The 25,201-nt window shown below is 40.6% G+C and overlaps 1 protein-coding gene and 2 non-coding genes across 6 annotated transcripts; all 3 read left to right on the forward strand.

Annotated features, from left to right (window-relative positions):
* The first annotated feature begins 9,367 nt into the window (after window positions 1-9,367).
* RPL21 (ribosomal protein L21) lies at window positions 9,368-16,075 on the forward strand. Of its 4 annotated transcripts, none has more exons than XM_036831712.1 (6): window positions 9,368-9,480; window positions 12,043-12,121; window positions 12,433-12,494; window positions 13,306-13,418; window positions 13,947-14,097; window positions 14,208-15,882. In XM_036831712.1, exons 2-6 carry the CDS (start codon window positions 12,055-12,057, stop codon window positions 14,295-14,297), a joined length of 483 nt encoding a protein of 160 aa, XP_036687607.1. In that variant the 5' UTR covers window positions 9,368-9,480; window positions 12,043-12,054; the 3' UTR covers window positions 14,298-15,882. The 4 variants fall into 4 exon arrangements, with proteins under 4 accessions (XP_036687607.1, XP_036687609.1, XP_036687608.1 ...); XM_036831714.1 differs by lacking the exon at window positions 9,368-9,480 and adding an exon at window positions 9,515-9,535 and having other exon boundaries at window positions 14,208-16,075; XM_036831713.1 differs by lacking the exon at window positions 9,368-9,480 and adding an exon at window positions 10,808-10,860 and having other exon boundaries at window positions 14,208-16,075.
* LOC118884482 lies at window positions 13,129-13,199 on the forward strand. The gene has a single exon (XR_005017314.1). It is a non-coding gene; the product is annotated as a small nucleolar RNA SNORD102 (small nucleolar RNA).
* LOC118884488 lies at window positions 13,463-13,590 on the forward strand. Its single transcript, XR_005017320.1, has one exon. It is a non-coding gene; the product is annotated as a small nucleolar RNA SNORA27 (small nucleolar RNA).
* Window positions 16,076-25,201: the final 9,126 nt, after the last annotated feature.

Here is a 25,201-nt window from a genome sequence, read left to right on the forward strand (position 1 = left end):
AGCAGTGTGTAAGAGTTTCTACTGATCTTTGAGACTTGTGATTATAAGACTTAGTTTTAGCCAATTCAATGGGGTTTATGTGGCATGTCATTATAGTCTCTTTTTGCATTTCCTTAATTACTAATGAAGTGGAGCAACTTTTTTCCTGTAAGTACTGCTCTCATTGCATCCCTTAAATTTTGGTGTATTTCATTTTCATTCATCTCAAAGTATTTTCTTTTTTAAAAAAAACATATTTATTTATTTACTTATTTGGCTGCACCAGGTCTTAGTTGCAGCATGTGGGATCTTTGTTGCAGCATGCGGGATCTTTTAGTTGCAGCATGCGGGATCTAGTTCCCTGACCAGGGATCGAACCCCAGCCCCCTGCATTGGGAGCGTGGAGTCTTAACCACTGGACCACCAGAGAAGTCCCTCAAAGTATTTTCTAATTTCTATTATGATTTCTTCTTTGATCCATTGGTAACTTATAGTGTATCATTTAATTTCCACACATTTGTGATTTCCAAATTTTTCCCTTATGTTTCCATTGTGGTTTGAGAACATATTTTGTATGATTTCAGTTATTTTGAATTTTTTGAGAGTTGTTTTATGGCCTACTATATGGTCTATCCTGGAGAATGTTCCATGTGCACTTGAGATGTCTATTCTGCTATTGCTGTTTGAATATTCTATAGATGTCAGTCAGGTCTAGCTGGCTGATATAGTCTTGCTAATTTTCTGTCTGATTGTGCTATCCATTATTGAGATGGGGTATTGAAGTCTCTACCTTTTAGTTCTGAATTTTATATTTCTGCCTTCGTGACCTTCTGTTTAATCTTAACACTAACCTCAGAGTAATCTTTTACAAAAGTAAGTCAGATGTCACTCCTCTTCAAAATTCTCTAATGCCTTCCCACCTACCTCACTCAGAGTTCAAACCAAAGTACATACAACGCCTAGAGGTCCCCCACTACCTCTCACCACGTTCCATGCCATCTCCCCTCCTCTTTGGTCCAGCCCATTGCCAACACCCCACCCCCAGCATTGCTAAAGCATGTCAGACACTGACATCCACAGACACTCTTTGTCCACAGGATCTTTACACTTGCTGCTCTCTTTGCTTGAAAGGCTCTTCTCTCAGGCATCTGCATGGCTTCCTTCCTCACTTTCTTCAGATCTTTGCTCCTTCTCAGTGAGGTCTTCTCTGATCACCCTATTTTAAATAGTAATGTCTCATCATTCCCCTTTCCTGCTTGATTTTTTTTTTCTCCACAGCACTTGTCTCCATCTGTCATAATGTGTATATCATAACATAATCATGTAAATGGTATATTATTTATGATCTGCCTTTCATCACTAGAATGTAAACTTCAAGAGCACAGGGATTTTTGTATGTTTTATTCCTCTGTATCTCCAGCGTTAGATCAGTGCCTGTCACATAATAGGTGCTCAGTGAATGCATGCTCCGTGAATGAATGAATGCCCTGAGTACTGCTGAGGAAACCAGTCAGCTGGGCAGCAGACAAAGTTGGATTCATTACCAATCTCAAGTGGACCCTAAACCCCAATTCATTCTGTTACTATAAAACTCTGCAACTGTGAACGAGTTTTCTTAAAACTCCATTAATACTATTAAAATCCAATTGGGCCATCTTGTTGCTTCCATCCATTTCCATCTTTTCCATCTCTATTTCCAAATATTTTTTGAGCATTTACTACTTGCTAAGCACTGGATACAAAGTAGTATGCCTGTAGTGACTAAGTCCTTACCTTTATGACGCTTACATTTAAATTTTCTGAAATCCATTGTGCCAAAGAAATCAGACCACTAACCCCAGAAGTTCCCTATCCAGTTTACCCTCCAGTTTCAAATATCTTCTCCTAGATCAACTAAAATTAAATAGAATTCTAGCAAATTATTTAAATTGAACCTTACCAATTTCATGCATGTAAATCAGCTTTCAAATACTACAGAAACCAACTTTTAAGTATCACAGATTCGTGAAAACTAGTTTGAAGAAAATAATTGGCAATGGAATTGCATTTACAAAATGTGAAAGCTTTGTGAAAATTAGCAGCATTAAAATAATGTCTGACAAAGATTATTCACATAACACTTTTTGCTTCAGCTACAAGTCCCAGTGCTAAAACTTTTAAAAAGCATTTTGTATCAGTTATTTTGCAGAAGTATATTGATGTCATTGTGGTTCATTATAATGGTTAAAGTTATTGTCATTTTTCCAAAAAAGTCTATTTCAAGAATTCCCGGCATATATGAAACTTTAGCCAGAGCAATTTTTCTAATGGCTAAAAAGGTTTTAGTCTTTTGTCAGCAAGTACTGTAGTCAAAATATTTCAACCACAGATTCTTCTTTATTCCATCAGAGTACAGCCAAGTACCTGAATGACAGCAGAAGGTAGAGACAGGACACTGTGCCAGTCAGCAGAAAATTCTGAATCTAATCAGAGGACAGAGGCCTAATTGCTCACCTATTTCATTTGACAGCCAGAAAGACTGTTTTGAGAAAACATCTGTAGATTTCTTTTCAAAGTGTCTCCAAGAGAAATTTTAACAAGCATAATCAAGTGCGAGTTCCTTACCTATCTGATTTTCCCACAAATCTGACCTAACGAGCAGTTTCACTGGAAATATAAGGACGTGAGAGAATAACAGTGAAGCAAAATTAGCCTAATTACAGGATAAATTAAAAATCCAAGAACTTGAACTTCCCTGGTGGCGCAGTGGTTAAGAATCCACCTGCCAATGCAGGGGACACGGGGTTGATCCCTGGTCCGGGAAGATTCCACGTGCTGCAGAGCAACCAAGCCCGTGCGCCACAACTACTGAGCCTGCGCTCTAGAGCCCGTGAGCCACAACTATTGAGCCTGCGCTCTAGAGCCCATGCGCCACAACTACTGAGCCTGCGCTCTAGAGCCCGTGAGCCACAACTATTGAGCCCACGCACCACAACTACTGAAGCCAGCACGCCTAGAGCCCATGTTCTGCAACAAGAGAAGCCACTGCAATGAGAAGCCCGCACACCCCAATGAAGAGTAGGCCCCGCTTGCCACCACTAGAGAAAGCCCATGCGCAGCAACAAAGACCCAACACAGCCAAAAAATAAATAAATAAATATTTTTTTAAAAAATCCAAGAACTTCAGTTCAAGGCAATTCAGTAGTTGCCATTGCAATTTTGATAAGAACTGCATTGAATCTATAGATTGCTTTGAATAGTATGGACATTTTATCAGTATTAATTTCATTCCAATCCATGAGCACAGAATATCTTTCCACTTATTTGTGTCTTCTTCAATTTCTTTCCTTAATGTCTTACAGTTTTCAGTATACAGGTTTTCACTTCCATGTTTAAATTTATTCTTTTTGATGCAATTAAAAATGGGATTGATTCCTTAATTTCTTTTTCTGATAGTTGTTAGTGTATAGAAATGTAACAGATTTTTACATACTGATTTTGTATCCTGCAACTTTACTGAACTCATTTATTAGTTCCAACAGTTTTTTTGATGGATCTTTAGGGTTTTTTGTACACACACACACACAGATGCACACACACACACATATATATATAAATATACATATGTAGTGGAATATTACTCAGCCATAAAAAAGAAAGAGATCTTACCATTTGTGACAACATGGATGGAACTTGAGGGCATTAAGCTAAGTGAAACAAGTCAGACAGAGAAAGACAAATACTGTCTGATCTCTCTTATACATGGAATCTAAAAAAAAAAAAAAAAGACAAGGTCTTAGATATAGAGAACAGACTGGTGGTTGCTAGAAGTGGGGGGAGGGGTGAAAGGTGGGAGAAATGGGTGAAGGGAGTCAAAGTGTAAAATTTTTTTAAATAAATAAATAAAACAAATTTAAGGATAACTTAATCCACTGTGTCTGATTCATTTACACTTAGCTCATCAAAATGTATTTTGTTGTAAAATAGATAGCTAGTGGGAAGCAGCCTCATAGCACAGGGAGATCAGCTCGGTGCTTTGTGTCCACCTAGAGTGGTGGGATAGGGAGGGTGGGAGGGAGATGAAAGAGGGAGGGGATATGGGGATATATGTGTATGTATAGCTGATTCACTTTGTTATAAAGCAGAAACTAATGCACCATTGTAAAGCAACTATACTCCAATAAAGATGTTAAAAAAAATTTAAAAATAAAATGTATTTTGTAAGACCCATTTATTATCCAAGAAATCTTTTGAGCCTTTTTAAGACAACTCTTTTGTCTTTGAACCAGTGAGTTCTAATTTTCCATATGAATGACGCTTGGACCTTGAAAGATAGACAATCAGTTGATTTTCAACCTAGATTCTTGAAATTTTAAGTGAAATGCAAACTTGATATTCTGTTTATTGTTTGAGCACTGAATAAGGTCATTAAAAAAAAAAAAAGAAATTTCTCAACTCAGGTCCAGGTAGCCATAATCAATCAAACAGGGCTAACAACAGACGTGAAATTTGTCTGTCACACATTTCCAAGTTGTGCCTTACTGTCTAAACATAACTAGGTCTCCATAAATCACTGCAATGTCTTTCCCAACGCTCACTTCAATACTTTTTCTCTCTGAATACTCCTGATATTTGATTAGGTTCTTCCTCATGTTGCTCTGGCCTTAAAGTCTAGGGCAGTTGAAGATATTTTAGAAGCTGGAGCAAGAAACAGGATTTGGGAACAGAAAAATCTGGATGCAGATAATGAGGATCTGAGTTATGGGGATGAGATTCAGTTTGAATGTCTAATCACATGGTCACAAGCTTGTTTATGCCTGTTTTCATGTAGAGAATCAAGTTCTGGAAGGGTATAATCTTTATCTTACTTGATTTAAGAAAAAGTTTACCTTCATTTTTTTCTGCTTCTCAAGATCTCAAATTAAAATTTTCATGGAAAAAAATTATTTTGTGTAATTATTCTTCACCGTATGTTTTTCAATTATTCATAGTATTTCTGCCTCATTACTTTGGCTATCATTACAGTGACATTTTCCTGGAGACAAAATTCTCATTATATACTTTTTTTTTTTCTTCCTATAACAATTTAATTTCTGAACTCACCCAAACTTCAGCTATTTTTGCTTAGGATTGAGTCTACATGCCAAGGGTCTAATGTATTTTTTTCTCTTTTTTTCTTTTTTTTAACATCTTTATTGGAGTATAATTGCTTTACAATGGTGTGTTAGTTCCTGCTTTAATAACGTAGTGAATCAGCTATACATTTACATATATCCCCATATCTACTCCCTCTTGTGCCTCCCTCCCGCCCTCCTTATCCCACCCCTCTAGGTGGTCACAGAGCACCGAGCTGATCTCCCTGTGCTATGCGTCTGCTTCCCACTAGCTATTTATTTTACATTTGGTAGTGTATATATGTCCATGCCACTCTCTCACTTCGTCCCAGCTTACCCTTCCCACTCCCCGTGTCCTCAAATCCATTCTCTACGTCTGTGTCTTTATTCCTGTCCTGCCCCTAGGTTCTTCATACCCTTTTTTTTTTTTTTTTAGATTCCGTATATATGTGTTAACATACGGTATTTGTTTTTCTCTTTCTGATTTACTTCACTCTGTATGACAGATTCTAGGTCCATCCACCTCACTACAAATAACTCAATTTTGTTTCTTTTTATGGCTGAGTAATATTCCATTGTATATATGTGCCATATCTTTATCCATTCATCTGTCGATGGACATTTAGGTTGCTTCCATGTCCTAGTTATTGTAAATAGAGCTGCAGTGAACATTGTGGTACATGACTATTTCTGAATTATGGTTTTCTCAGGGTATATGCCCAGGAGTGGGATTGCTGGGTCGTATGGTAGTTCTATTTTTAGCTTTTTAAGGAACCTCCATACTGTTCTCCATAGTGGCTGTATCAATTTACATTCCCACAAACAGTGCAAGAGGGTTCCCTTTTCTCCACACCCTCTCCAGCATTTATTGTTTGTAGATATTTTGATGATGGCCATTCTGACTGGTATGAGGTGATACCTCATTGTAGTTTTGATTTTCATTTCTCTAATGATTAGTGATGTTGAGCATTCTTTCATGTGTTTGTTGGCAATCTGTATATCTTCTTTGGAGAAATGTCTCTTTAGGTCTTCTGCCCATTTTTGGATTGGGTTGTTTTTTTGCTATTGAGCTGCATAAGCTGCTTGTAAATTTTGGAGATTAATCCCTTGTCAGTTGCTTCATTTGCAAATATTTTCTCCCATTCTGAGGGTTGTCTTTTCGTCTTGTTTTCATTATGTATTTTCTACACTAGAAAATCCTAATTGGTTCTTATTTGAAATTGTCCTCCTGCCAATTCACCAAGACAAAGGGCGAATCCGATGGAGTTGATTGATACTCAGAGTTTCCAACGAGAGCCTCACACATAAGAGGACAGATCCATGTTTCCTCCTAGCTTAGAAAATTTGCCCTGCTGGAGTTAAACTGCCAATGTTTTCTGAAAACCAAAATAAAACAAAACGTATACTTTGTTAATCTGCTTCTACAGGGAAAAATACAAAAATGGAAACAGAGATGTGAACTTACTTTAATGACCGAAAGTTATGGGTTTCTCTTAGTAGTTTACTCAAGCCTGGTGCAAAATCAAAAAATTGGCTTCATTTTAATGTCACATTCCTGTTCATTTGTTGACCTTATTTTCTAAGGCTATTGGATAGCTTTCATTTCTCTGAGTTTTTAAAGTTGTTATCCATCTGTATGCCTTTACATATGCAAAAATACTTTCTGCCTAAAATACCCTTACTACTTGTTCTCTGGTCAAAGTGTGACTCCTTCATCAAGTTCCACCTCCTCTGTGAAGCTTCGTTTTTCATCCAGGGATTCTTCTCTCCCATGCCTTCCTCTAATCTAGGCGCAGTGGATCACCCACAGAACACCCACACTGCTCAACTCCATGTCGTCTGCTTTTCCACTTAGAGTAGTCTAGCATCTTCCGCTTCCACCAAGCTCTCTGTGGAGTCCTTGAGGGCAAGGATCATGTTTTATTCATTTTTATAGTCTCATCATGCACTTCAGTACCTTATTTAATCTAGATGCTTATAAATATTGAATGAATTTTGAGTTTTCCTACTTTCTACATTTAATTTACTTCACATTTCCTTAAGTTTCAACCCTTTTCTTATTCTTTTTTACATTAATGATCTCAAACTGGAGGTAAATTGACCTTTAGACGCTTAGGAAACCACTTTGGTTTTCAGATCTGTATGATGGAACTAATGACACAAACCTACTTTAAAAGCCTGTAGTAAAAATAAATGCCTTACTCTCTTCAGAGGAAAATGGTAAATAAATAAAAATAGAGGTTCACTCTGGAAAACCATTTGGCAATTTTCTATGAAGTTAGAGATACCTTATGATCAAGCAATGCTCTAGGTATCACCCAGAAGAACAGAAAACATATTCACAAAAATATTTATGGCAGCTTTTTTCATAGTAGCATAAAACTGAGGGGAAAAAAACCAAATTTCCATCAAGAGGAGAATGTATAAATAAATTGTGGTATATTCATATAGTAGAATACTACTTAGCAATAAAAAATAAAATAAACTATTGGTACAAGCAACAACATGACTGAATCTTAAAAACACCAAGCTGAAAAAAAAGAGCCAGACAAAAAGTGTACATACTGTACAGTACCATTTATATGAAATTTAAGAATAGGCAAAACTAATCTATGGTTATAGAAATCAGAATGTTGGATTGTTCTAGTTGGGGAGGGGATTAGCTGGGACAAAGCACAGGGAATTGTTAATGGGAACGGCAATATTCTAGATCTTGATTGGGGATATTGGTTGCAAGGCTATATGTTTACATTAGTCAAAAATCACCCAAATGGGATTTCCCTGGTGGCACAGTGGTTAAGAATCCTCCTGCCAATGCAGGGGATACTGGTTCGAGCCTGGTCCAGGAAGATCCCACGTGCCACGGAGCAACTAAGCCCATGCGCTCTAACTACTGAGCCTGCACTCTAGAGCCCATGAGCCACAACTACTGAGCCCGTGTGCTGCAACTACTGAAGCCCGCATGCCTAGAGCCTGTGCTCTGCAACAAGAGAAGCTGCCACAATGAAAAGCCCGAGCACCACAACGAAGAGTAGTCCCCACTCGCCGCAACTACAGAAAACCCGTGTGCAGCAACGAAGACTCAACACAGCCAAAAATAAATTAATTTTTTAAAATGTACCATATTGTTTCACTAATTGAAACAACTGTAGCATACTAATGTTAAGATGTTCACAATAGGGTAAACTGGTGCCAAGTATACGGGAATTCTCTGTACCATTTTTCTAAAAAATTTTTTTTGCTAAATCTAAAACTACCCTTTAAAAACTATTAATACTTATTAATATTAATATTTATTAATATTAATTAAAAATAAATTTAGAAAATATTTATTAAAAGTATAGTGATGAATAAACAATCACCTCCCATGTACTCAATAACCAGCTTAAAATTAGTCAAAATAAAACCTCCTGTATACCCTTTCTTTACAGTTCCCTCCCTACCAGACAAGACCACGTTTCTAAATTTGATTTTCATTCCCTTGTATTTCTTGACTACTTTCACTACATATGCATATATGCCTAAGCAATATATCGTATTGTTTTGCATGTTTTAAAATTGTACGTGTATAAATTGTCCTATTATGTTTGTTCCACATCTCCCTCTTTTTGCTTCATCACATTTGCTGGCTCACTCTTGACTTACTGGCATGTAATATTCCACCGTATGAATACCCCATAATGGGTTTATGCTCTTATTGGTGGACGTCTCCAACTTTTTGCTTCTATTCCTAGTGCTGTTGTGGATATCCTTGTCTACACAGCAAAGTTCCCATAAGATAAGCAGTTAGAAGCGGAATGCTGGAATTCGGTATTTGCATATTTTCGGTTTCACTAGATTTTGCCAAATTGCTTCGCAAAGTGGTTGTAACAGGGGTACGTACCTACCAGCAGGTGCGTAGTGTTTTGACGCATTGAGGGGAAAAACGTTTGATAGACATATAAACTGTACAACATGCTTTCTTCACCATAATTCTGCTTTTGTGCCCACGTAACCATCCCCACAAACTACAGTTCGGAGCACAGAAAAGAGCCCAGACAACATTGGACCAGACCGCTCCGATGCCCGAGGACGCAGACACACGCCCACTTCCCGCGTGGCGTCGGACGCAAGGGCTGACGTCAGCACGCTCGCGACGTCTGCGCCTGTTTGACGCCCTTGAAGGCCCCTTTCCGGGCTGTCTGGCAAGATCCCAGTGTCAGCTTGTGTCGGTCGGTTACCTCTTTTTCGCAAGAAAGGAAAATATCCTCACAGGTTCTTCTGGTTCTCAGGGACGACACCCTTACCCAGGAAAGAGTGGCTGTAGGCCGGCTTTCTCTCAGGCAGCGCTGCGGGCAGCCCGCAGGCCCTTCTAAGGCGCGCGCGCGGCGCCGCCTCCTTCTTTTCGGCCGGAACCGCCATCTTCCAGGTACTGCACGCGCGTGGCTCCTGGAGCCTCCTGTCCCTCCCCCTGTTTCTCAGGCGTGAGTCCCAACCCTGTGGCTGCTGAGGCCGTGCATTGGAGCCCTAGGGAGATTATTTAGCCAGCCTGGGGTCCGCTGGCCCGGGCGGTGGAGCTGTGTCCGTCCAGACTCGGCGCAGCGGGCGCGGGGCCGGGGACCAGGCTGCGATGCCGTGGGTCTGCGGGGGGACAGGCTCTGGAAAAACGAAGCCGAGGCACCGGGGTGAGGCGATTCTGGTCCATCGGGAAAGGAATTCGTCCTTCCATAGCCCCCGCAGCTTTAGCCCGGCTCTCCTGGGCTTTCTTGGATTGGCTCTGGCGCCGCGTGGCCGCTTGCTTTTCCAACGCCTTCAGTGTGGCATCTTAACCCCTATTGTAGGAGCTAAACTGTAATGCTCTAGGGTAGGAGCTTCGGGACAGTAGGAACGGGTTGAGAACCAGGCGCCGGGTTTAATCTCCCTTGAGACCTGGGTGTGTGTGTGAGGAAGTCGGGGGTCGTGGTCGGAGAACTGCAGAGGTGCCCCTGAGTCGCCTTGGATGAAGAAGCCCAGCCCATTCGTCGTTGACGTGGGAGATTTCCGGTTGTCTTAATTCTGGCCCGGGACCGCAATTGGAGAAAGGGAAAATACTTTGTTTGCCATGGGTATTGTTTTGTTCATGCCAGGGCAGCAAGTGTTGAGCAAAGGGATTCCTGAATAGCTGTGTCTGATTTAGGCGTTTAGGGGGAAAGTTAACTGAATAACCCCTTAGTCTTAGTTTTGCATCTTTGTGTCTAGTTTGTAGCAGCCAGCTGCCAGAGTTGAGGAAACTGCGGGTTGCGCCCCCGTAATGGGTCCCATTTTTGGTAGTATTATAGACTCTAAATCGTCATTGCTTGGGACGTTAAGTATTGTTTTTAAAAACTCACTCGATAATATGTGTATTGGGTCCTGATGGATTTCGAACTCGGAAAAATGGGTCTAGTGGAAGGAGCGTGGGCTCTGGAGTCAGAAAGGACTTTCAGGGCTTCCCTGGTGGCACAGTGGTTGAGAATCTGCCTGCCAATGCAGGGGACGCGGGTTGGAGCCCTGGTCCAGGAAGATCCCACATGCCGCGGAGCAACTAAGCCTGTGCGCCACAACTACTGAGCCCGCGTGCGACAACTACTGAGCCTGCGCTCTAGAGCCCACGAGCCGCAACTACTGAAGCCCGTGCACCTGGAGCCCGTGCTCCGCAAGAGAAGCCACCGCAATGAGAAGCCTGCGCACCGCAACGAAGACCCAACGCGGCCAAAAATTTTAAAAATAAATTTATTAAAAAAAAAAAAAAACTTAAATTACTGATTCTGTCACTTTGTCTCTCCATAAAGTGAGTTAACCTGCAGAGCATGTCTCCTTGTTTATGAACTTAACGGGAGTTTATATGAACTTAATGCAAATGTAGACTTGAGAATTAAAGCAGTACTTGTACTTGATAGATTTTTCTCACCATTTAAAGTGAAGTGTGCATTCGTTGTAACAGTGGTTTGGCTTTGATGGGTTAGCTGAAACATTCTTCGGTCTCCTTGCCACACAAGTTACGTGAAAAAGGTACTTAGGAGTCACTTTTCTTTAAGGTTAAGATGTGGTAATAAATTGAGAGGTTGACTTACATTAGAACACCGTCGACAACCTAAGCTGGTCTTTGGTGTATTTTGCCTTGTGGTAGGAGTAGTCAGCAATGGTAGTTGTGCCCTTGGATGATCTGAGGCAATTAAAACCATTATTTTGACCTTTTGGGAAACAAAGTGAAAGGTTCAACTCAGTAGCCTATATGTGAACTCTTAGGCGGTGATAAAGTACTGTTTACTAGTGAGCGCTTTGCATGTGCTAGGAATTGCTCAATGTTTTGTAGACATTACCTTAGTTGGTTATAAAAGTATTAAGACCAGTTTACATATGAGGATCAGGATTTAAATGTTGGTCTCCCAGCAGGTAAGTGGCAAAACCTATGTCAAAATCAGGTCAGTGATTATAAAGCCTTCTACCTCACATTTTCTGGTAAACAACTGAGTAATTAGATATATGAAGTGAGTGAGACATTTTTGACAGTTAATAGGTGCCGTATTAGAGAAATCCATAGGTTGATAAGAAAAGGGGTTTAATCCATTATGTAAAAATGCAAAACTGAGTTTTGTCGTGCTTTGCAACAATAAACTGCCTTCTAGTTCGTAATTCCAGTGTTCTTGGCAGTCTAAGCTGGATTCTACAGATGTAGTGTGGCGCAAGTCCTGTTGTGTTGTTACATTCTAATAGGGAAAATACTGGTTTGGATTCTAAAATTCACTTCTGCTTCTTAGGAGTTGTAGGCAGTTTTGGCAGAAATCTTGGTAAAATTACTCTTTCTTACCGTTTATAAGAGCTATTGATTCGTGAGCCAGCTTTTTAGATAGTTGCCTGATTCTGGTGTTGCTACTGAACTTAGTGCATTTGTAATTACACATTTTTTGGCTAAAGGGGCAAATGTCAATTTTGCAGTTGTATTTGACTGTTTGATACTTTCTGGTTTCAGTAATTCGCCAAAATGACCAACACAAAGGGAAAGAGGAGGGGCACCCGCTACATGTTCTCTAGGCCTTTTAGAAAACATGGTGAGTAGATCCACCCTCCTTGGGAGCAAGCGTGGCATACATTTGTGTTTTATTACCTATGTGTTGTGGTTCATATAATGTGTTCTTAATAAATGGCATTAATTAATTAGCACCTACCTAACTTATTTGTAATAAATAAAAAGCATGAATTTTATATAGTGGTTCTTAAACTGTCGACTAGCAAGATTTTAAAGTACACGTAACTGCCGAAAAGTAGTGTGTGTTGAAAGCTAGTAAGGTTATATATTTCTCTTACTCTTGACTTTTTAATCTTGATATTGACTGTATTGGGGTTTTTTGTTTTTTTGCAGGAGTTGTTCCTTTGGCCACATACATGCGAATCTACAAGAAAGGTGATATTGTAGATATCAAGGTAAATTATAAAATTGGGAAATAACTACAGAGTAACATTAGAAGTTAGAAAAGTTGTGTTTAATATTAAAATCTGAATAGGGTGTATTGCATCTTTTTATCTTCCTAATCGAGGGAAAATCCATTTCCTGAAAAAGAGCTCATGAGAGTATAGAATAGCTATTTTATGTTATATTTTTATTTTTGTAATAAATTTATTTATTTATTTATTTTTGGCTGCATTGGGTCTTTGTTGTCAAGTCTTCGTTGCAGTGCGCAGCCTTCTTATTGTGGTGGCTTCTCTTGTTGAAGAGCTTGGGCTCTAGGCGCGTGGTCTTCAGTAGTTGTGGCTCACGGGCTCTAGAGCATAGGCTCAGTAGTTGTGGCGCACGGGCTTAGTTGCTCTGCGGCATGTGGGATCTTCCCGGACAAGGGCTCGAACCTGTGTCCCCTGCATTGGCAGGCAGATTCGTAACCACTGCGCCACCAGGGAAGTCCCTAGAATGGCTATTTTAATTTTACTCTCATAAACGAGTTTTTAAAGTGCTATTCTTGAGTCTAAGAATTTTCTCATTACTTGTTTTTAACAGCTAGTGGAAAAATTAAGGGGGGGGAAATCATGTGAATTTGTATTTAAATGTGTCCTGGCACTCTAGAGCTTAATGATGATTGTCTTTTTGATTGCTTAAAGCAACGTGAAAATGACATTTCACCGGCTCTGAAAGCTCTTGAGTTGCCATCTAAAGAAAAAAAAATCTTGGAATATCTCAGTTACTTTGGATTTAAAAGGAGGGGGAAATTGCTGGCATAACATTTATCTCCTTTCTTAACAGGGAATGGGCACTGTTCAAAAAGGAATGCCCCACAAATGTTACCATGGCAAAACTGGGAGAGTCTACAATGTTACCCAGCATGCTGTTGGCATCATTGTAAACAAACAAGTTAAGTAAGTAATGTCATAGTTCTTTGTGCCTACTTAGTATTCCCTCACACCCCCCTTTCACTTTGCCAGTTGGACTTAATGTCTTCATTGGTCATTCAAGTGGGGCAAAGGAAATACCTTTTTAAAACTCAAGCAAACTGGGTGTTTGTCTTGTAACCTGTCAGAGGAAACAAATTGTAATAAACTTACTGGAAAGTCTTGTGGGGTTTGTTAGCTAAGCCGTTCTGGTTTTCACAGTGTAAAAAGTTTAATAAGTTGTAAATTTTATTAGCGGTCTGGTTTTGCTTAAATTATTTGGTATTTCAGAGTCTGTCACCTCACCAGAAGAGAGCTTAAAAGTGGGGATGTTTGCCTCAAGGCCCCATTCAGTAAGATTTAATAAATGATTATAAATTTGCCATCACCTTGTTGATTTATCCTATCTGTGGGTAAAAAAATGTTCATGGTTTAATTAATAAATGAAACTGTTGAAAGAATTTTCTGAATTTTAGCTGTGTTTTTGATGCACTTAAGAGTGTCTTCTCTCTCCAGGGGCAAGATTCTTGCCAAGAGAATTAATGTGCGTATCGAGCACATTAAGCACTCTAAGAGCCGAGATAGCTTCCTGAAGCGGGTGAAGGAAAATGATCAGAAAAAGAAGGAAGCCAAAGAGAAAGGTACTTGGGTTCAGCTGAAGCGCCAGGTGAGTGCTTGGCAGGGTTTCTTGGTATTGCGTACGTTTTCAGTTCTGGGAGCACTTTGAAATTGAGTTACAGTACTTTTCATAATTGTTCCCTCGCCTTTTTTTAATAGCCTGCTCCACCCAGAGAAGCACACTTCGTGAGAACCAATGGAAAGGAGCCTGAACTGTTGGAGCCCATTCCCTATGAATTCATGGCATGATGGGTGTAAAGAAAATAAAAGACCTGGACTGTGTAAATGTTTCTCTTAATTGGGTAGAAGTGTATGACCCCCTTCCCCAAACAAACATTTAAAGCACATTTTAATTGTGTCCGAATTCAGTGGGTGACATCTTTTTACTTTTCAAATTTAGTGATTTTTCTTCCTGAAAGATGTGAGGTAGTTTGTTGTACAGTATACTCCACTGGTTAATAAACTGCTAGATATTATAAAATACTTGTACTAGTTTGAAAATAGTCTCTAAATTCTTATGAACAAAGGATTTAAAATGAATGAAAGTTATCTGTTGCATTATAGTTAAGCTTAGGAAAAGTTGATACTCATAATTGCATCATAAATTAAGTAGCTGTGTTTTGAGGATCGGGAACTTAACTTTGAAGCCTCCTATTTAAAAATACATGGTTTAAAGCCCCTTCCTGGTCCTTTGTGAGTTACATGTTAGTTCTGAGTTGTTTAGACCTTTCGTGCAGCAGGGCTCAGAAAAATGTTAAAAACTAGAATACCTTTTTTATTTAAACTGGGTAAGTATTTGTATAGCATCTAATATGTGGCATTCTAAGCACTTTACATAATGTACTCATAAAAAACTTGGAATAAGTTTTGTTTTGCCCATTTTACATGAAAGGAAGCTGAGGCACAAATAACTTGCCCGAGGTTACAGGTGCATAGTGTTGGGCAAAGATTCAAACCCAGGCAATCTGGCTGCATAATCGGATTTTAGTCATCAGTTCTATATTGCTTCATATTAATAGGAATATTTTAAAGCTACTTTGTCTAGTTGGAACACATTTTAGGTTTTGTTACTTCCTGGATATTTTTAATTGGATGTGGTAAACATCCAGTAGGGAATTGATCACATCTCATCCCCCTGCCTTCAGTATTCTGTGATTATACCTGTAGCAAGCTTATTTAAAATGAAAGCCTTGACTACTCACTTGGTATTCTCTCCCCACTATTAGACTTGAGGACAAGAACCTATTTATAATTTTAGTAAACACTGTGAATAGGTAAAAACCTAGTGTTAGTGGCCTTCAGTTTCATCTAGTGTTGTGTGATGGTAATAGGGCTGCTTTGGAATCCAGCAAACCTTGGCTTTGAATCTTGGATTCCTAACCTAACTCAGTAAATGGTGGTTATTAATTGCTCTTAAAGATTCACATCTAGTGGTAGAGGGTTATGTTTAAACATGACTGTGTTGGTCAAAAGAAATTGTTTACCAGCACCACCACAGAAAAGAAGGAAAACCTTATAAATTGCGTCAGTTGGCATTCCTGTTCTGTGTTTTTCCATCTTAAGTTGATGGTACCACTTATGCACCAGGTTGAAGTCACTTTGCATATTTTAAAATTCTATTTCATGAATATCTTTCATAGCCATTTCTTCATTCCTGCCCCTTTAGGCACATTTTGATTTCTCCTTTAAACTATTAAGCAGCTTCAAGGCATCATGTTTATTGAGCCTCCTACTATATTGCATATTGCTTAATCTGTGTGTCTCTGTAACTCATGGTTTAATTTTCAAGGTATGTGTAACTAGTCTGGTTCCTACTAAATTGTTTTTCTCTTTATTTCTGTTTTCCTACGTGATGGCTTTAACTATTAGGAAAATTGTGTTATGGAACTGCTCTTTGTTGCCCCAGTTTTGCACACGCACTTGCCTTTGCCCGAAATACCTACACTTTGATGGAATTCTTGCTTGTCGTTCACTCACCTTGAGTCATAGGTGAACCATCCCTGATTAAAGCATTTTAAGGAGAGGAATGAAAGTGCTTGGAATCAGAGATTACTTCTGGTTTGGGTTGGTGGAATAAAATCCCCCATATTTTTGTGTGTTTGCTTCTCACAGTGTTTATAGTTTTTAAAAACTTCTGCTTTCCTCACTAGACCTGAGGTTAGGGACTGTGCCTTATATTTTGCACTTATAGTGCCTGGCACATAATACACACTCAGTAAATGCTCTTTAATGAGAAAAGCACTGCTTTTTTTTTTTTTTTAAGACATTTCTTACTTTATGTTCAGTTTTATTTTCTTACGTACTTTATAAAACTATAGTGTTTCTGAATTTTGAGGGCTAACCAACCATTTTGCTCAGGAGTAATTGGGATTATTAAATCCTTCCTGTGGAAAAATCAAGAGACCTCAAACATTTCTTTGTTCATTCTCCAGACAGTCACGTTAACCTTGCTTTCTGTTGCTGCTTCTGTAAAATGAGGGTATCATCTGCAAGTAGGGATTGGACTGAATGATTCCTAGAGGTCCCTTGCGTGCTTTGAGTCTGATTCCATGTTTAACTATGACTAAGTGAAAGGAAGTATAATTGTGACTTGTCAAAAAGGAAATGGTGGTGTAAGATATCTCAGTTCAGGAGGGCTGGTGAGGCTGGACATTGGGAAAAGGAAGGGCTGCAAACAAGACTGGCTAAGGGGAGTTATTCTTAGGGCAGGTAGTCAGAAAATGTGAACTCTTCATCTGGTGTATGGTGCAGCGGTTTTCTAAAATACTATCAGTGGCAATATTATGTGAATATGCATAAAGCTTTTTTGGATTTTTAAAGATGGGTTTTCTCACATGCACAATACTGAGTTTAAAATGTGCTTTCCAAATTCTTGGTTTATTTTGATTGCTTTCCTAAAAGGTTTTACCAGTTAGCCCTCCGTGAGTGAGTGAAAATGAAGTGCCTTTATTTGCACGTTCAAAGCCCTATATCATCTGCCCTCTACCTACGTTTCTGACCTAATCTACCACTTCCAGCCCCAAAGTCAGATTCAGTAAGTTACGAGATATTTGGAGGTCAAACCCCATTAAGGAAGTTACAATCTAGGAGGAGCAGTACAATCGGAAATCCTATTTAAATCAAGGCAAAATAAGGCTTCAGGGAGTGTAAAAGGACAGTAAAGGGGAAAGTTGATGTTTACAGGGCCCTTGTTTTCACTGATTTTTCGTGGTTTCTCTTGTTTGCTTGACCCTTTCCACATACTGCTTCCTTGGCTTCAGCTTACAGACTAGTGAAAGGCAGCAAATTAAGCAGCTTTTCGTTTGTCTTCCTCATTCTTGTGTAGCGTAAATCCCAGTCTCCCACTGCAAATACGGCTTCTGCCTGCGCCACTCTGATGAAACTACTCCTAAAGGTTACCCAACACCTGCTAATTAAATGTAGAGACGTTTTCCAGTTTGGCTTTATCTCCCTGGTATTTGTCAGAGCCAACACCTTCTTTCTCTTTCTGAGGCTTCTGCCATCACACGTTAGCCAGGTTCCTCTGCCTGTCTGACTCCTTTGTCCCCCTTATTGTGGATTTTCCTTGATGTTCTACATCTGTCACTCCTAAGTTCTTTCTGGGTGATCTAAGCCAGTGGTTCTTCAGGTGTAGTTTCCCAGCTCGCAGCATCAGCATCTGGGAACTTGTTAAAAATGCAGACCTACTGAATCAGAAATTCCGGGGAGGGGGCGTGGGCAGCACTTACAACAAGCTCTCTGGGTGATGGAGATGCATGCTCCAATTTGCAAACCACTAAATTTATGTCTAGCCATCTCTAATACACTTGAGACTCAATTTCAGAGCTCACTTTCTCTGAAGCTCTAGATGTGTATTTCCACCTCCCTCTTGGGCACCTCCATTTGGTGCAACTATTACACAGATGAGCTTGGAAGGTTTTATTAGCGGAGAGATGAATTAAATTGAAACCCTTGAGATTTGACTAATGTGTGTTTGCTGATAAAATTACGTGCCTGCCTTGAAATGCAGGTCCTTTAATGAGTAACCATCACAAAGTGAATTTATAAATTAATCCCTACTGTACAATTCCCTTTTCTCACACTTAACCAATGAGAATGAAGAAAAATATTCTAACTATAAAACTTTTCACCCTGTTCGTAAGTTAATAAGAGCCATGGTTGGGAATGAGGCTGCGTGGCTTCTTGAACTTTCTCTTCTGATCTAGCCAGGTATCTCTTAAGGCCTGTTCATGTTCAGTTGAACCCGATCCGAAGGGCTGAATAAACTATATCACACTGAAATTTTCTTCTGAACGTTGTGGCCAAAAAGCCCCCCAGTTTCCTGTATCTTCTGTACTCCCGTCAGGGTAGATTTGCATTTTTCTCTGCACTAGGATGGGAAAAATTGTAAATATAAACACTGGCTAACATTAAGCAGTAAGCGTCGCTAAAATATAAGAAGTTAGGTTTATCTTATTTTTTGAGCACAAGAGAATTTTAAGCTGAATTTGATTTGAGATACGAGTGTTCATAGCATATTCATCCAAGCCCCACTTAAAGGAAAAAATTGGTATTGTTCAAGCAAGAAACCTTCATAGAATCTTAGACAAATTGCTTGGTTATAAATAATAACAGTGAGGCAGCATCTGCAGCTGTTGCTGCAGAGGTGGAGAAAGTGTGTAGAGGCGTGAATAAGCAGGCCAAGGTTCTGTATTGTGATTCTTTTCCAATAGCAAAGGTGAGTGGTGAGGAGCAACTGATGGGCCATCTCTCAAAGCCCCTGATGGGAAAGGCACAGAGAATCCTCTCAAAACTTTCCTAGCAAGAGTGCAATTTGTGGAAATCATTTGGATCAGAAAAGAAATGCCACGGGGTACTCTGCTGTCTGCAGAATGAGATGATGGCTTAGCGCAAGTGAAGATGTGATTGGATTTTTGCTCCTAAGAAAGAACAGAGTTCAGATTAATTGCTCATGGCAGATGAGTACGTGAACAGTCTGAAGATCCTTGAGAGCAGAGACCATCTCCTGTCCTTCGGATGCTTCTAGCTCTGGCACTTGCATATACTAGGGGCTGCCTCAAGAACAGTTCAGTGGCGTCCCATAGCCTCCAGGTGATTCCTTACTGAGGCATTCATTGCCATCCACACAGTCTGCTCCCCAACCTTTGGGTCATCTAGTATATTACTAATCTTTGAGACTGCTTGCTGTATATTTCCTGCCTTCCTGCTTTTGCTCGTGCTGTTCCCTCAACTACATAAGACATCTCTCTACCCTTGTGTTTCCATCTGTCAAGTATGCTCAGGGACCAGTCGTTTCTCCCTGTAGCTTTTCCTGATTACCCACCCCCCACTTCAGATTTCTAACAAGTTTCAGGTGTACAGCATTATAAATCAACATCTTGTGTACACTACAAAGCGATCACCAAAGAAAGGTACAGTTACCATCCGTCAGCGTACATTTGACTCCGTTCACCCTTTTCACCTACTTCCCAACCTTCTTCCCCTCTGATAACTACCAGTCTTGTTCTCTGTATCCATGAGTTTGCTTTTGTTTTGTTTTATAAGATTCCACATATGAGTGAAATTATTTGGAATTTGTCTTTTTCTGTCTGACTTATTTCACTTGGCATTATGCCCTTGAGGTCCATCCATGTCACAAATGGCAAGATTTCAATTTTTTTACAGCTGAGTAGTAGTCTCTCATATATGTCACATCTTCATTCATCCATCTGTGGACACTTCCATATCTTGGCTATTGTAAATAATGCTACAATGAATATAAGGGTGCATATGTCTTTTCAAATTAGTGTTTTTGTATTCTTTAGGTAAATACCCAGAAGCTGAGTAGCTGGGTCATAATGGTAGTTCTTCTGTTTTTTGAGGAACCTCCATACTGTTTCCATAGTGGCTGCATCAATTTACATTCCCACCAGTGCACAGGAGTTCCTTTTTCTCCACACCTTACCAACATTTATTTCTTATCTTTTTGATAATAGCCATTCTAACAGGTGTGAGGTGATATCGCATTGTGATTGGTTTGCATTTCCCTGATGATTACTGATGTTGAACATCTTTTCATGTGCCTGTTGGCCATCTGAATGTCTTTGGAAAAGTGTTTATTCAGATCCCCTGCCCATTTTATAATCGGATTTTTTGTTGTTGTATTAGTTCTTTATACATTTGGATATTAGCCCCGTACTGGATATATGATTAACAAATATCTCCTCCCATTCAGTGGGTTGCCTTTTTGTGTGTGTGTGTGTTTTTAAGTATAGCTGATTTATAATAAGTGTACAGCATAGTGATTCAATATTTTTATAGATTATACTCCATTAAACGTTATTACAGGGACTTCCCTGGTGGTACAGTGGTTAAGACTCCACGCTCCCACTGCAGGGGGCTCAGGTTCGATCCCTGGTCAGGGAACTAAGAAGATCCCACATGCTGCGTGGCACAGCCAAGAGAAAAGTTATTACAAAATAATAGCTATAATTACCTGTGCTGTACAATATGTCTTCATATACATAGTAGTTTGTATCTCTGCCTTTCTGTTTTGGTGTCTTTTGCTGTGCAGAAGCTTTGTAGTTTGATATAGTCCCATTTGTTTATTTTTGCTTTTGTCTCCCTTGCCTTTGCAGTCAGATCCACAAAAACATTGATGTCAAGGTTATTGCCTATGTTTTCTTCTAGGATTCTTATGGTTTCAGGTCTTACATTCAAGTCACTAATCCATTTTGAGTCAGTTTTTGTCTATGGTGTAAGATAGTGGTCTAGTTTCCTTCTTTTGCATGTTGTGGCTGTCCAGTTATCCCAACACCATTTATTGACGAAACTGTCCTTTCTCCATTGTATGTTATTGGCTCCTTTGTCGTAAATTAATTGTCCATATATGTGTAGGAAGAAGAAAAGACATTCAAATTGGAAAGTAAGAAGTAAAACTGTCACTGTGTGCAGGTGACATGGTACTATACATAGAAAACCTTAAAGACTCCATTAAAAACTGTTAGAACTAATAAATGAATTCAGTAAAGTTTCAGGATGCAAAATCAATATACAGAAATCTGTGGTGTTTTTACACTAGTAACAAGCTATCATAAAGAAAATTTAAGAAAATCCCATTTACAATCACGTTTAAAAAAAACAAAACTTTAATTCAACCAAGGAGGTGAAAGACCTGTACACTGAAAGCTGTAAGACGTTGATCAACGAACTTGAAGAAGATGCAAATAAATGGAAAGATATTCCATACTCATGAATTGAAAGAATTAATATTGTTAAAATGTCCATACTACCCAAAGCAATCTACAGATTCAGTGCAATCCCTATCGAAATTCCAGTGGCAATTTTCACAGAATTAGAACAAATAGTTCTAAAATATATACGGAACCACAAAAGATCCTAAATTGCAAAGCAATCTTGAGAAAGACAAAGCTGGAGGTATCATGCTCCCTGATGTCAAAGTATACTACAAAGCTATAATTATCAAAACAATATAGTATTGGTATAAAAACAGACACAGAGATCAGTGGAACCGAGTTGAGAACCCAATAAACCCATTCAGATTAAATTCTCTGTTGCGGCTGTATTGGAGTTCTGAGCCCGTCTGCTTTGTCATTGCACTTACATGACCAGTGTTCTCCATCCTACTCTCCACAGTGCCAAGATTTGAAATCAGGGGGGTTGAGATGCCCACTATTGAATGGCTCTATGACTTTGAATAAGTGACTAAACTTGTCCAAACCTCAGTTTAGGAGATATTTTACCCATTTCACAGGATTAAGATTAAGGAAGAGTTAATTGAGAATTTTTTTGGTAACTCAACTGTGATAGATAAACGATAATTATTTTAATTAACTTCACTATGGGGATGTCTGTGAAGTCAGGCAAATCTTATACGTTGTTGTCCTCTCAGTAAATGATAATAGAAAGCTGTTGTTTATGTTCTGTACCAGCGCTTAACAGCCTCGCAGAGAGTAGATTTTCAATCATTTGGCTGCTGAATTAAAGTAGGGAGCTGGTAGAGGAGACAGGCGTAATTTTTATACTGGGGAAAGTACTTGAAGGTGAAGTCTGAGTCTCCAGCCTCAATATTCAAGGATTTAGAATAGACAGGAAAGGTAGTTGATACTGGGTGATGGATGGTGGTAGGAGAGACATTCTTGAAGTAGGGGAGGACCCCTGGCAAAGTTTTGCCGGAGGGCTAGAAATCAAGCTTCTTTGGCTGGTGAAGGGTTAATAGCTTTCCAAGCCTGATATTATTTGCATATTACTAAATTCTACCCTTCACAGTCATTCTAAACACCCACGGATTTGTGTATTCATATCTGCCTACACATTTCTATTATCTTTTTATATTATTTTTTTTTCTATTATCTTTTTAAAACCACTTCAGCATGCCTGTGTCATACTGCTTGCACCACAATTTTACATAACTGGATACAAAGGAATCCCAAATGAAATAGAGGACAGGCAGCAACAATTTAGGCACGGCTGTTTATAATTCTACAGTCAGTAACATAGTACCGCATAAAAGGCCACGGATGATCTTGGGTATTTGCAAATGCAAAGAGCTTCCAAGGAGAATGAATAACATTTTGAGTTCTGAGCAAAGGTGCACTGTATGTGCAAAATGGAACATAGCTGTCACCAGGCAGAGAACAGTCTTAGGAATCTTACTTATGGGGCGACCTTAACCTAAAATGATCTTATACCTGACAGGGAATGTAAGGGAAGGAGGTGAGGAGATAAGCCCATGATTCAGCCAAGAAAGGGCTCCCTTTTCCCTTGTTAAGTTCTGCATTTTAACTTCAGGAAAGTGAAGGGTGTTTGGACAGATCCCATTGACTGCTGCCTCTTCTGTTGCTGGATTTCTAACAGGGTAGCAATGTGTGTGGCCTTCAGGGAGGAACTGATTCAAGCTGGTCCTGGCAACCCTGGTATTCTCCGCTAGGTACATGAATTCACTCGTTCCCAGCTTCTCAGTTCTGGCCACTGAGATGTAAGAGAGTCTGCTGGGTTCTTCTGAGAATTATTTTATTTCATAATAAAAAGAGACGAAGAGGGTCCCTCCCTCCCTTCCTGTTTGGATGAGTACTTGATGTTTAGTGAAGTAGGAGCCATTTTGTGTTCAAGAAGGAGAGGCCAAGAGAATCTGAAAGGCAACAACCCAGGCCCCTGTCACTGAACTGCTCAAGGACCCCTGGAACCTAATCGTTTCAAGGTTGTTCTGTAAATAGTAACTGTCTTTATGGTGACTTTTCCCCAGTCAGGAAAGGCGATTCCGGGCTTCAAGTCTTTCCAGTCAAACTGAAGTTGAACAGAAGGGGACTGCCTTGTGCCGAACCAAAGGACAGTACAGCTGTAGTAAGGGAGTTCAGCTCAGGACATTCCCTGGAACACTTTCTCCTGAGAGCCGATTGCTCTCAAAACCTAGGTATTGGGATAATGGTTACACATGTGACTTCCGTCTTCTCCAGTTCACACAGTGAAGACACCATTCATTCAGAAAGTCTGTCAGTGTACTAACATTTATTAAAGACCTCACGAGCCCCAGCTGCCACTATGTGCTGGGCACTAAAGACACAAGCTAGAGGCCCTGCCTTCTGGGAGAGAGACATGAAATAAATATTCCACCAAAAAGTAATAACAGTTGGGATCAGTGCTGCCTTAAGGGTGCCCTGAGAGTAACTGGGATACAGGGGTGGGGATGGCAGCAGTGACCAGAGGAGGCTCCCCCGAGCGAGGGGCAAGGAAACCAGTCACCCTCTCTTCCCAGTCTGCTTCAGGGTTCTTCAAGTGAGAACCAGGGACAGCAGGAGGGATGGAGAGGACGAGATACCAAGAAATGGAGGCAGAAGAAATGATGGAACTTGGTGATTAATCCATGTGGAAGCGAGAGGGGTTAGAGTCGAGGCCTCTCGGGGGCCAGAACCGAGGGCTGGGTACGAGTGTTCAGGGATCCGGCACGCAGGTCGCTGGCTTGGGCTTCTGGGCGGATGGAGGCACATTCGCACACTCACCAGTGTGGTCGACTGCCAAAACGGACCGCTTTTCCTACCCCTCTCTGCATCCCAGCCCTTTCAAATGTGGCTTTGCAGCTCTCTTCACCAAGGAGTGGAGTGCACTTCCCGCCCCTGGAATGTGGGCTGGCACCACGACTTGCTTTGGCCAACAGAAGGCAGCAGGGGTGATGGGTTGCCCCCAGGAGCCTAGGTCTCAGGAGGCCTGTTACACCTCCACTCACGCTCTTGGAACTCCGCCCAGCCACCATGATCCTGGCCCGCCTTCTGGGTGAGGAGAAACCTGTGGCGCAGCCACTGCCCCTCCCACCACCGCAGCGGGCGGCCGGCCAGCTGCCTGAGGACACCAATCTGGAGCCACCAGCCACCCCCACCCCCGCCCCCATCGCCCCTAGCCCGCTGCCGCCAGGCCTCTACGGATGCGTGGAAGAATGAAAGCCTGCGGCCAACGTCAGCTGAGCCGGGCCGGGATTAGGATAACCACTGCACTGACCTATAGACTGGTGAGCAACCGTGAGGGATTGCGGTTTCAAGGCAGTAAGTTTCGTGCAGTTTGTCAGGCAGCAAAAGCTAACTGATTCAACCAAGATGGAGAAAGGGGTGAGTGAGGGTGGGGCTGTCTAAGAGGCAATTGGACCCGTGAGGCTGGAGCACAGGAGGCAGAGGCCTGAAGGTCTAACCTGCAAGGACAGAATCGCAAGCCTTTTTTGCCTTGCCACTGTGGGCTCCCGAAACCCAAGACTGGCCGGATTTTGCTTTTGTGTCCTCTTCCTCCCACTTCCACTCCCACCCTAAACTCCGCTTTACACCTAGAAATAAGTACTTGAATGATGAAGCAAAGGTGTGACTCAAGTCATAGGACGGTGTTTGATGGAGAATTAGTCCGGAGCCGAGCTCTCAATTAGTTTATTGAGTGTTCGCTAATGAGTCAGCTCAGCCAGCACCAGCAGCCCGGGGCTGGGTTCGGAGGCTGAGCTGTAGACAATGACTGTCCCCAAGGGGCCTTCACAAATCTGGAGCGAGGTCACAGTGTCTGCAACTCCCTTATACTGATACTAAGTCAGGGCTCTTTTTCCTAATAATGTCACCCCTCAGCACCTTTCAAAAATAAAAAGGGCAACATTCGACAGGAATTTATCCTTCCCATTGTTGCAG

This window comes from Balaenoptera musculus, chromosome 18 (genome assembly GCF_009873245.2).
Source record: "Balaenoptera musculus isolate JJ_BM4_2016_0621 chromosome 18, mBalMus1.pri.v3, whole genome shotgun sequence".
Taxonomy (NCBI): Eukaryota; Metazoa; Chordata; class Mammalia; order Artiodactyla; family Balaenopteridae; genus Balaenoptera; species Balaenoptera musculus.